Here is a 12847-nt window from a genome sequence, read left to right on the forward strand (position 1 = left end):
GTGAATGTCCTCTGTTGGTTTATAAATGTCCTGTTCGTTGTATCTTAGTAGGGAGAGCTTAATGGAAGAGCTCACACCGCCATGATGCTGCCGTCACTCCTCTCTGTACATGTTTTTTTTTAATCATTGGGTTTTCAGTTCTGTATTCATTTGCTGGGACTGCCATAAGAAAATATCAAGGTATCAGCCCAGTTTGGTTCCTTGTCAGGGCTCTCTTCCTAGCTTGCAGACTGCCATCTTCTTCAGTGTCCTCACATGGTGGGGATGGGGAGGAAGGAAGATCTTTCTCTCTTCTTCTTATAAGGCCACCAATCTTATTAAATTAGAGCCCCACCCTGATTTACTTTATAAAAAGCTCTGTCTCCAAACACAGTCACATTGGGGGTTAGGGCTTCAACATATGCATTTTAAAGGAACATAATTCAGCCTATAGCAAATAATATATAATTTATAACTGCTTTTGTGGCTATGTGAGTAGTAAAACCAACAAGAGAAGAGGAGAGAAAGGCCACAGACTTTTGTCCCAGGTAGAAAAGGTGAGAGCAGGGACAAACATCAGGCCTTGGATCTGTCCTTGACTTAGTTATTAAGACTGATCCAAGGTTTTAGTCAGGATGTATTCTAAGAGAATAAATTAGCCTTTTTCAGTGATTGCTGCATATAGAGTTATTCTCTGTTTTTTCTATAACATAATTTGACTTTGATTTTAAAACCAATGGAAGAAGAAAATAAACCCTCTTCCTTGACTGTTAGAGAAACAAATACTTTATTTGTGCTTGAAGTATCCCAGAAGGAATTTTATAATTTATTGCTCATATGAATGAAAGAAGGTCAGTTTGAGCCTGCAGTATCACAGCACTGTCTACAGCCTGTTTGGTGCTCAGTAGCCCATGTACATACTTTTAAAAACAACTGCTGTTAAAAAAAAATGATCAAGGAAGCACCTTCTGTTACAAATTTTGCAATCTGCCACATTTGCTTTCTTCTTAGATTTGAAGCAAATTAATTATCACACTTTACTGACCTTAGGGATTATCTCAGTATTTTGTTGTGTTTTCTTGACCCAGAATACCATCTTCGAGGACTGTCCATGAGGGCCTGAAGAATCAGGAGCTGAACTCCACAGACTCAGGTAAAAGTGCATGCAGTCTTATGGAAAAGAGGACCTTTAGTTTCATTTAATGGAGTAGATCTAAAAATAACTTAAACAATGCATTTGGTTTGTAGGATGTACCTTCATAAAGGGGTCTCTCAATTGAGATTTTAAAGAGCTGTAATTGTGTAAGATGTATTTAGTTTAATAATCATGTCTAGGTTAATATTATAGTTATTTTTTTACTAAGCACTTGTTGGGTGCCAAAGGTTCTGGAGGTCAATAGTATCATCCCTGAGTTAAGATGAAGAACTGGAGGCTTTCCAACCAGCCTTCTTTCTTAAGCTGGTTGACAGGTGGATGTTTATTGTTCTTTAAACCCTTTTTATGAAATACATACTTTATATATACATTTCACAATTAAAAAAATAAAGCACTGGGAAAACAGATTGTCCCAGAGGTAATGCCTGATAAATGAGACAAGGATCCAAGCTTTTTGTGTAGGAGTCTCTTCCTGGAACTACTGTTGACTCCCCCTTTGCTGGTTGTAGAATGGTTAGCATCTTGGCTGTGTGTATATTCTAGCACAGATTAAACATTTGGATTGTATTTAGTAAATGCCTAGAAAAGAAAAGAAACCAGAGGTCACACAGCTTATCAGTAGAAGGGTCAGAAATGGAACTCAAATCTTTCTCAAGGGGCTGACCCCATGGCCAAGAAGTTAAGTTCACATGCTCTACTTTGGTGGCCCGGGGTTTCACTGGTTCAGATCCTGGGCGTGGACGTAGCACCACTCATCAAGCCACCCTGAGGCAGCGTCCCACATAGCAGAACTAGAAGAACCTACAACTAGAATATACAACTGTGTACTGGGAGGGCTTTGGGGAGAAGAAATAAAAGTGGCAACAGATATTAGGTCAGGGCCAATCTTTTAAAAAAAAATCTCAAGTTCAGAACGTGTACTTTGTCTTTTCTACTCACTGCCTGTTCATTATATCACTTAGATATAGAGGATGAGGGCTGTGTAACTAATTTTTCTAAAATAATTCCCTTTACTATACTAACAAGTTTACTATACTTATTTTTTATTTCGTTAAAGCCCTTTATAGAACTTTTCCCTGTGTTTTTGTGAAAACAAAGTGACACCATTGTTTTATTGATGATATTAAGGGGAAGATATTTAAACTTTCTCTATTAAATAGGTGACTGGAATATAACCGCTAAAGACGTTCCTTTCTATTTCTGGTTTTCTAAGAACCTTGGACATATACGCATGTTCACATTTACAAAATAATTTTTCTTCAGCATTGGGTGATCATATGATTTTTTTCTTTAAGTTTATTAATGTGATGAATTTTGTAAATGGATTTTTCTAATGTTGAATCATCCTTGCATTCCTGGAGTAACTTTTACTTGACCATAATGTTATCTTTTGAATACCCAGCAGAATACCATTAGTAAACATCTTTTTTTTTAACTGCCTCTTTTTTTGAATTGATGTATGACATATTAATTTCAGGCATACAACATAATAATTTGATATTTGTATATGTTGCAAAATGATCACAACAAGTCTAGTTATCACCATCACCACATATGGTTACAAATTTTTTTTCTTGTGATGAGAACTTTTAAGATCCACTCTCCTAGCAACTTTCAAATATGCAATATAGTATTATTAACCATAGTCACCCTGCCGTGCATTACATCCTCAGGACTTTTTTGTCCTGAAATTTTGTACTAAAAGTTTGTACCTTTTGACTGTTCATCCATATCCCCCCACCCTCTCCCCAACCCCCTACAGCCTCTGGCAACCACCAGTCTGTTCTGTCTGTCTATGAGTTAGGGTCTTTTTTTTAGTTTTCACATATAAGTGAGATCATATGATATTTGTCTTTCTCTGTCTGACTTATTTCCATTAACATAATGACCTCAAGGTCCGTCCATGTTGTCATAAATGGCAAGTTTTTTGGGGGTTTTTGTGTGTGTGTGTGAGGAAGATTGGCCCGGAGCTAACATCTTTGCCAGTCTTCCTCTATTTTGTATGTGGGACACTGCCACAGCATGCCCTGATGAGCCCTGCACCTGGGATCAAACCCATGAACCTTGGGCCATCGAAGTGGAGAGCACAAACTTAACCACTATGCCACCAGGCCAGCCCCCTTTTAATGGCTACATAATATTCCACTGTATATACATATGCTACATCTTCTTTATCCGTTTATCCATCAATGGACACTTAGGTTGCTTCCATGTCTTTGTTGTTGTAAACAATGCTGCAGTGAACATAGGGGTGCAGATATCTTTTCAAGTTAGTGTTGTTGTTTCCTTCAGATAATACCCAGAAGTGGAATTGCTAGATCGTGGTAGCTCTCATTTTAAGTTTTTGAGGTTATGTTCCTACCAACTGTGCACAAGAGTTCTCTTTTCTCCACGTCCTCTCCAACTCTTGTTATTTCTTGTCTTTTTGATAATAGTGATGTGAAATCTCATTGTGGTTTTGATCTGATATCAAAAAGTAAAGTAAGTAAAAAAAATAAGTAACTCCTTGTTTTTGTTGTATTACCGGCTATTCTAATGCCTACTGAAACTGCAGAATTAAGGTATTAATATCTCCCACATGACCACAGCCAAGTTCTTTTTGGTTTGGGTTTTGTCATTGGTCAGGTTACCTTGGAAACAGTCTGAGAGTCTGATATTTGTATGCAGGAGTTTCATTTGGGAGTGCTTTAGGGAATAGCTCCTGGGAGAGGTAAAGGAACCAGGATTGGGCAGAGGGAAAAGTTGAGCCACAATGCAGTTGTAACAGAACTTTCTTCCAGTCCCACAGGGAGCCTTTAAGCTGGTGTAGCCACTTGGAGTCCTCCCTAATTAAGGCGTGGTGACCACACCTTTGTACTCCCTTACTGGTCAGTTATTAGAAGTGGGCTGCTGCTCACTCCCCACCTCACCAAGGGTGAGACCTTGGGCAAGGTGGCTCCCTCCTCCTGAGGGCAATTCCTGATTGAGGTAATTCCAGGATAGACTTAGAACTGAGAGCTCTAAACTGCCAACGTTCCCAGCAGCAGGGAGCATAAGTGCCTTAATCCTGAAGAGGATGATCTGGGTGGCAGAGTTCAAATGGAGAAGTGGGCACAGACATGCTGACCATTGTGCTAAGACTGCATTCTTATGAAAGAGTGGGCATTGTATACTTCAGGGTCTTATCAAGGTCCTGTCAACAGTGGGCAATGTACACACATCTCCATTCCTTAACGTTGGCTTAACAGGACAGCACCCATCAGAAGAGCTTCTCTGCTTTATCTGAAAATGAAGATGTTTTAGTGCCTTTGAATTTTTTACATTGCATAGCTTAATTGCCACCCACTATGAGGGGATTAAAAAAACACTGTATTGAAGTACGGTATTCATACAGAAAGACAGTTGAAAGGGGTCTCTGGGCCAGCTACACCCCACAGTACTTAAAGCATTTAGGGATGTGGTCACGGCGTACTTTCAGCCCTCTGAGGAACCTCAGAGATGGGGGGACTCCCACGTCATCAAAAGCTGCCAGCATGCTAATTTGGAGGTTTTAAGAGGACAAACTGTAGTTCTAGATAATATTCATCATCACTTCCTAGAAATATTCCAGAATAGATTATGGAATACTTGGTCATCAGGAATCATCATGGGTTCTTGTAGTAAATCCTTTACTTCTTTTATTGATGGAAATATAAGGCTCTGGAATAATGTCTCATTAACCCAGGAGTTAGTCTGCACTTAATTCAGGATGTTATTTGATTTCAGCAGAGTGATAAGCGCTATAATAGAGTTGTTCTAAGTATAAGATATTTCAAGGGCACTCTCAGACAACATGTTAAGCTTCAAAATATGTAATTCCTAACTTCATATAATGCTGTATATGCTTGTTTTTCCCTCCAGTAATGCAACTTTGGAAACATGGAGTGGAAAATGACTGTATTCTGAATATTTGTTTCTCTTCATTTCCCAGTTGTGATTAATGGAAAATACTGCTGTCCAAAGATATACTTCAACCACCGTTGCTTCTCAGGGCCTTATCTTAACAAAGGAAGAATTGCTGAGCTGCCTCAGTGTGTAGGACCTGGGAATTGTGTTCTGGTCCTTAGAGAGGTAAGGTTCTTGGCTAGAGCAAAAGAGTCTGGAAATTCCACAGCAGTTTCATAGACTCATTCATACAAGGATCTGCCTGCCATAGATGTGACAACTCTAGGTTTTATCAAAAGTGACTCACTTTTCTCATGTATTGGACAATGAACTGGGCGTGTGATTATTTCTGCCCCTATGGAACATTCACCTAAGCAGTTCTTCACATAGCAGGTTCACTTCTGTCAGTGTAGAAAGGTCTTCCGTCAGAGACCACATGAGAACTGTGCAAGAGTGAATGTGAGAGTAGTCTAAGACTGAGAGGCTGTGGCATTTACTGGGGACCATGATAAAGCTACATGTCTGCTGGACTTGCAGAGCTTCCCAGCCGGGGTTCCACACTGTGGATAACAGATGTGAGGACTGTTGAACCTTTCAGCCTTAGGTAGGGTTGCAAGGCAGGGTCTGGGGAGGCTGGAGCTTCCGTGTATACTGTGACTGGGAAAGGAGTTGGACGCATGTGCTAGAGTAATTTTTAATTCATGGTGCCTATTTCTTGCTGACATTACATAATATTTTGAATATTGAAGAGGGTCCAGTTACTGTCTTATTTGCAGCTTTGGTTGAGAGTCATATCTTCAGTGTTATTATTTTATTAATTAATATGATTAGAATTAATCTCCTAAATGACATCTAGGGGATAGCAAGATTCTAATGGTCTGCTTTTCTCCTTTTCAACCCAAATTTCTGCTTTAAAAATGGAGTGCAGGTCCTCACTTTACTTATCAATGCAGCCTATAAACCCAGCCGTGTCCTTCGGGAGCTGCAGCTAGACAAAGACTCTGTGTGGCACGGATGTGGGGAAGTCCTAAAAGCCAAGTGAGTAGGCTCTTCTGCCCTTTTTTCTGACTCGTCTTTAGCAGGTCACAGAATCATTTCTTCCATGGATGATATTAGAATACTTGTGTTCCCTTGGGCAGTTCTTTGTCAACTATTTGTGGTGAAGAACCAGGTTTGTTTTCTTCTTTAAGTTTCCGTTCTGTCATGGACCAATACTTTTATAACATATGGTAAAAATTTTTGATTTAAGAGCCATAAAATTACTTTTTCAAATTACTGTGAAAGTTTATATACATTTATCCTTGTTTTCGGACCTGAGCTTGTCATGGATGGGTAACAGTTGCCCGGTATACTGGTCCGTGGACCACACTCTGAGGATCACTGCCCTAGGGTAAGGAAAGACTTAATGAAAGTCATGTTTCTTTTAGTAGCCACTGTTGAAATTACTATTTGAAAACTTTAAACTTAGGAACAGAAAATAGGAACCTTATTTTGCTAATGTAAAAACTTAGTTTTTTGTTGTCATAGCTTACTAGATTAATTTAAGTACAGTATGCATTAACTCCTTATTGTTTTCACAGTCCCCAAACTATAAAGAACATAGAATATTCTAAGAAGCAAAAATATTTTTCAGATCTGTTAATATACATGATTTTTCTCTGAGTAATTACTGGCCCAGTAAACTTGGTATCTGATATCTTCCAATGGCAGGTACAAAGGGAAGAGTTACCGGGCTACTGTTGAGATAGTGAAGACAGCAGATCGAGTGACGGAATTCTGCCGGCAAACCTGTATCAAACTGGAGTGCTGTCCTAATCTCTTTGGCCCACGGATGGTTCTGGATAAGTGTTCTGAAAACTGCTCTGTACTTACAAAGACCAAATATAGTGAGTCATGTTTTTCAAATTTGTTAACTATAGCTGCTAACCATACCTTACGTCCTGGAAAATTCTTATTTTGCAGATATTCACCTATAGCAGAGGTACACAAACTTCTTCTGTAAAGGGCCAGATAATAAATATTTTAGGCTGTGGGTCATATAATCTCTGTTGCGTATTCTTTTTTGTTTTGTTTAATTTTCATTTTTTTAAAGAACACTTTTAAAAATTTAAAAACCATTTTTAGCTTGAGGGCCATATCAAACAGGCCATGGCCAGATTTGGCCCACAGGCCCTAGTTTGCCAACTGTCATAAATAGCATGTATATAAATTAGCTATTGCATCTAATAGGATTTGTATTTCATTCTGCAAGTATTTATTATGTGTACACTATGTGCTGCCACTATTCTAGCACTGGGATACGATAGTACAGAAAAAAAATTCCTGTCCTTATTGAGTTTACATTTTAATGTGGGAGACGCATAATAAAGAAGTGAACAAATACATAGAAATCCTATGGAGAAAAATGAAGCAAGATAAACAAGCAAATTAAGAAAGCGAATAAGCCTGGGAGGTGGAGGTGGGTGGGGTGCTGTTTACACAGGTGGTGGGGGAAGTCTTCCTGACAGGTAACAACTGTGAAGGAAGCAAGAGAGTCAGCTGTGCACACATCTGGGCGAGAGCGTGCTGGGTAGGGGGCAGCAAAAGCACCTGAGGCAGGAGCACGCTTAGTATCTGTGAGGAGCTGCAAGGAAGCCAGTGTGGTTATGAAGGATGGATTGTAGAAGAGGGGACAGTTGCAGACCTCACTCTGAACCACCATGCCAGCACCTGTTCCACTCATTGCTTATCTTCTTCTTTGTAAAGCTGCAAAAAAAGGGGGAAAAAGTCATACAGATTGAAATTTCCAATTTGGAGCCTTGTCAAGGCATTGTTACCCAAAGACAAATTATGATCCTACCATTCTTTAAATCCTGCAAGCCCTGATGTCACTTGGCAGAATTAATACAGAGGAGGATTTTACCTTGTTAAATCTGAAGATTTCTTTTAGAGGTGTCTAATTCTGCATCTCTTAAACTTTGTCAAACATGCGAATCACCTGAGGATCTTGTTAAACTGGAGGTTTTGATTTATTAAGTCTATAGGTATCTGGGGCTAAGTGTCTGCATTTCTAGCAAGCTCTCAGATGCAGCTGATGCTGCTGATCCAAGGTCCACATTTAGCATGATGAGCTTTATAATCAGTATTTGAATCATAAAATCATATAAAGTCTTACCTTCTTGTTTCTATTTATACTTACTGGATTGTAAACTCCTTGAGGGCAGGGATTGCCTTAGCTTATTATTGTGTCAAATTTAGCCCTTAGTTTAGCAAATTGCAATTATTAGTAGCTAAGTGAAATATACTATTCACGTAAGTACATATATAAGTATACCACTTTGAGACTTTGGAAGATATAAGGATTTTATTATGGTTTTTGTCTGAATTTATTTTTCACAATGATATAGTTGACATTAGCCTAAATTTTAGGAGAGAGTCTATAATTTTTCCCAGTTAGTAATTTGAGTGATGTCAAATGGACTTATATCCTTTAGAATTCATTTTTTGCAAGAAATTACATTATATTTTTATATTACTTTAATATGTAACTCAGAGCTAGAATAATGTATGTGTAATTTTTGGAATTGTCTCCATATTCTAAAATGTGTATGAAAATGCAGAAGATCTAGAATAGCCAAAACAATCCTGAAAAAGAAGAATAAAGTTGGAGGATTTGCTGTGTCTGACTTCAAGTTTTACCTTAAAGCTATAGTAATCAAAAGTGGGGTATTGATGAAGGAATAGTCAAATAGAGTGATGGGACAGAATAGAGGGTCCAGAAATAGACCCAAACTTATATGGTTAAATGATTTTCAACAAATATGACAAGGAATTTTAATGAGGAAATGAATTCTTTCAACAAATGGCACTGGTACAGTTGGATATCCAAATCAAAAAAACAAAAACAAAACTTCTTGGCTCCTAAATAACTATATGTGAAAATTAATTCAAGATATCAGAGACCTAAAGTAAAAGCTAAAACTGTAAAGCTTATAGAAGAAAACAAGGAAGATATCCTCCAGATCTTGGGATAGGCAAAGGTTTCTTAGAGAGGGCGCAGAATACACTAACATAAAGGAAAAAACTAATAAATTAAACATCAGGAAAATTAAAAACTTCTGTTCTTTTAATAATACTGTTTATAAGGAGGAAAAGAGAAGCCACAGTCTTGGAGAAAATATTCTTAGTACATATATCTAACAAAGAACTTCTCTCCAGGGTATATTAAAATATTTTCCAGATATTTTGTGTGATAGTTGCACAAATACTGAATATACTAAAAACCACTGAATATGTATACTTTAAAATGATGAATTTTATGTTATGTGAATTATATCTCAATAAAAAGTTAAAGAAACAGGAGAAAGCCATTTTAAAAAATGAATAAACAACTCGAGTAGACAGTTCACAAAAAAAGAAATGCAGATGGCCAATAAGCACATGAAAACATGCTCAGTATCATTAGTTGTCAGGGAAGTGCAAGTTTGAACTACAATGAGAAATTACTTCAGATCCACTAGATTGGCTAACATAAAAAAGACTTGATAATCCCAAATGTTGGCAAAGATGTAGAGTAACTAGATCTCTTGTGCATTGCTGGTGGGGTGTAAGTTTATACAACCCTTTTGGAAAACTGTCAGTTTCTTTAAAAGTTAATCATACATCTACCATATGATCTAGCAATTCCATTCCTAGGTAGTTATCCAAGGAAAATGAAAACATGCCCACTAATGGCCTTGTACAGGAATGTTCTTTGCAACTTAATTAATAATAGCCAAAACCTGGAAACAGGCCAGATGCCCATCAACAGAAAAATAGATAAACTGGTATGTTCATACAATGGAATGCTGTTCATCAATATAAAGGAATGGACTACTCATACACACAAAAGCATAGATGAAACTCAAAACATACTGGGTGAAAGAAGCCTTCACAAAAAAGTCCCTGCTGAATGGTTGTATAGATGAGGTAGAACTAACCTATAGTGATGTAAATCAGAATAGTGGTTGCTTATGGTGAGGGAGACTGACTAGGCAGGGACCCTGGGAACTTTCTGGGTTGGTGGAGATGTTCCATATCTTGTTAGGGGGAGGATTATTCAGGTTTATGCCTTTGTCAATACTAAGCAAACTGTACATTTAAGATCTGTACAGTTAAGATTATTCCGCTGTATGGAATTTAAACTTTAATCAAATACAGTGTACCTGTTTTCTGCTGTTAGTGGAATCTCTTGTGGTTTGAAGTGCACAAAAATAATGAAGCTACTTCACTTTTCTTTGTCATTCACATTTAGCACACTATTATGGAAAGAAGAAAAATAAAAGAATTGGGAGGCCACCTGGTGGGCATAGTAACTTAGCATGTGCCCTGAAAAAAGCCAGTAAGAGGAGAAAGAGGCGGAAAAATGTTTTTGTTCATAAGAAGAAACGCTCCTCTGCATCTGTTGATAATACCCCAGCGGGCTCTCCCCAGGTACGAGATCTGTGATGTACCTGTAATGTCTAGAAGCCAAGAGATCACTGCTTTACAATATAGACATAGAAGGAATACTTCTAGGTCTTTCTAATTCAGATCTCTGGCCAATAGAAGACGGTTTTGTGGCCCAGGAACTGATTTGTCCTGAATTTCAGTGAGACTTCTCTCCTTTTCCTCCAGGGAAGTGGGGGTGAAGATGAAGATGACCCAGATGAAGGAGATGATGATTCCCTAAGCGAGGGCAGTACATCTGAGCAGCAGGACGAGCTACAGGAAGAGTCAGAAATGTCGGAAAAAAAGTCCTGCTCTTCCTCTCCCACCCAAAGTGAGATATCCACATCACTCCCTCCAGAAAGACAAAGGAGAAAAAGAGAGCTTCGCACTTTTTCATTTTCTGATGATGAGAATAAACCTCCTTCGCCAAAGGTACCCATTTTAAAAATGCAGTGTTTTTTTTTCTCTCTCTCTAGAATCTTAATTGTTAATGGTGTTGGCATTCCACTTATTTCAATACAGGCTTCAGTTGAATTTCCTGATCTCTTTTTATTTTATTTTTTGCTGAGGAAGATTCTCCCTGAGCTAACATCTGTTGCCAATCTTCATCTTTTTCTGTGTGAGCCACTGCCACAGCATGGCCACTGACAGATGAGTGGTATAGGTCCACATCCAAGAACCGAACCCGGGCTGCTGAAGCGGAGCATGCTGAACTTAACCACTAGGCCACCAGGGCTGGCCCCCTGGGTCTCTTTTTAAATGATTTCAAATTCAGTGATTTACTTGCGTTTCAAGGGTTATTTGGAGATGAACTACTTATCAGGAGGAAGGTCTTAAAGTGGCTTCTTGTTTTAAGTAAAAGAATGTTTCATTGCTAGTTTATGTGTAGGCTGTCATTTAGTTTAAGGAAAACTGCCTTAATATTTTTCATAATACATATCGTTTTATAGAAATAAATTATTTATCCTTTTGATTCTGGTTAAGCCATTTTGTTTAGTATATTTAATATATACGTATATGCATATTATAAAACATACACACACACTACAAGAATGGCAGTTAAGTTAGTGTTTTAACACATGGATAAGGAGAACAGATTAGTGGTTACCAGAGGGGAAGGGGGTCAAGGGGAGGGTGAAAGGGTAAAGGGGCACATGAGTCTGGTGACAGATAAAAACTAGACTGTTGGTGGTGAGCACGGTGCAGTCTATACAGAAACTGATAGACGTCCACCTGAAATTACACAATGTTATAAGCCAATATGACCTCAATAAAATAACTTAAAAAAAGTTAGTGTTTTAAAACTGGATTGCTTTTTAAATATATTCTGAATATATTCAGAATATGTTTAATATTCAGAAGCAATAAATGATTTCTCCTTATAATTTAGTTAAGCCTTCTTTCATTGGAAATACCATCCCATTCACTTCAGTGCCCTACCAGAGAGTAAGTTGAAATAGACCAAAAGGAACAAAGGGGAGATTTAAAAAGTGTTTCTCTGTTTAATTGTCCAAGTTACTTGTGCTGACTTTGAGATAAGTTCTTTCCCATTGATACTTCTTATTATAAATAAGATGGCATCTTTGCTGGGAGAAATCATATTTACATATGATTTCCTCATATTTCTCATTTAAAAACCACTTTAAATCCTGCCTTAAGGGGTTATGAATTTATATAGAGAGACTTTTTTTTATAATAAAATACCTCTTATACCATTTGGTTTGATTTTGTTGTGGGGAATAAAGGCAGTAAAGATGGAAGTTGCTGAAAGGCTTCACCTGGACAGTAACCCCCTGAAGTGGAGTGTGGCAGACGTTGTACGGTTCATCAGATCCACCGACTGTGCTCCATTAGCAAGAATATTCCTAGACCAGGTAATAACAGACTTCTAATTTTTATTAATACGTTTCTTTAGCAAAGGACTATGGATGTAATAGCAATTTATTTACAAGACTTAGGAAAAATATTTCTATGCAGAAGAAAAAATTATTTTAATTCCCTTTTTAGGAGTAGGATAATAGTTACTTATCTGACTTCCTCTATAGTTGAAGTAGATTATCATTGCACTTCCATTTTTCTTAAGAATTTGATTCTATCTCCCAAATATTTAAATAGCTTAAAATAAAGCATGCTATGTGTAATTGTCCTTCTCTTTTCCCAAATAACGATTTGCTTGTTTTAAAAAAATAATTAACATCTATAGTGTATTAGGTTCTAAAGTGGTGATTAATTTTAAGGCAAGTTGTCTAAAACAGAAATATCTACAGCCTTAAATATTGAAATAAATTTTGTTTCAATAATTGGGGAGATTCGTAACTAAACATCTTTGAAGGGCTTATCAGGCTTTAATGAATGTTACAG

At 37.6% G+C, this 12847-nt stretch overlaps 1 protein-coding gene across 9 annotated transcripts in view; it reads left to right on the plus strand.

Moving 5' to 3' along the window:
- The window catches only part of SFMBT1 (Scm like with four mbt domains 1), a 138648-nt gene that overhangs the window by 119257 nt on the left and 6544 nt on the right, over positions 1-12847 (plus strand). For all 9 annotated transcript variants that reach the window (XM_001492162.7, XM_070237394.1, XM_070237397.1 and 6 more), the window contains 7 exons: positions 1068-1132; positions 5085-5224; positions 5967-6076; positions 6749-6924; positions 10311-10489; positions 10673-10918; positions 12232-12360. In XM_001492162.7, coding sequence (XP_001492212.1) covers positions 1068-1132; positions 5085-5224; positions 5967-6076; positions 6749-6924; positions 10311-10489; positions 10673-10918; positions 12232-12360 — 1045 coding nt within the window. The remainder of the gene's footprint in view (positions 1-1067; positions 1133-5084; positions 5225-5966; positions 6077-6748; positions 6925-10310; positions 10490-10672; positions 10919-12231; positions 12361-12847) is intronic.

Source organism: Equus caballus, chromosome 16 (genome assembly GCF_041296265.1).
Source record: "Equus caballus isolate H_3958 breed thoroughbred chromosome 16, TB-T2T, whole genome shotgun sequence".
NCBI classification, from domain to species: Eukaryota; Metazoa; Chordata; class Mammalia; order Perissodactyla; family Equidae; genus Equus; species Equus caballus.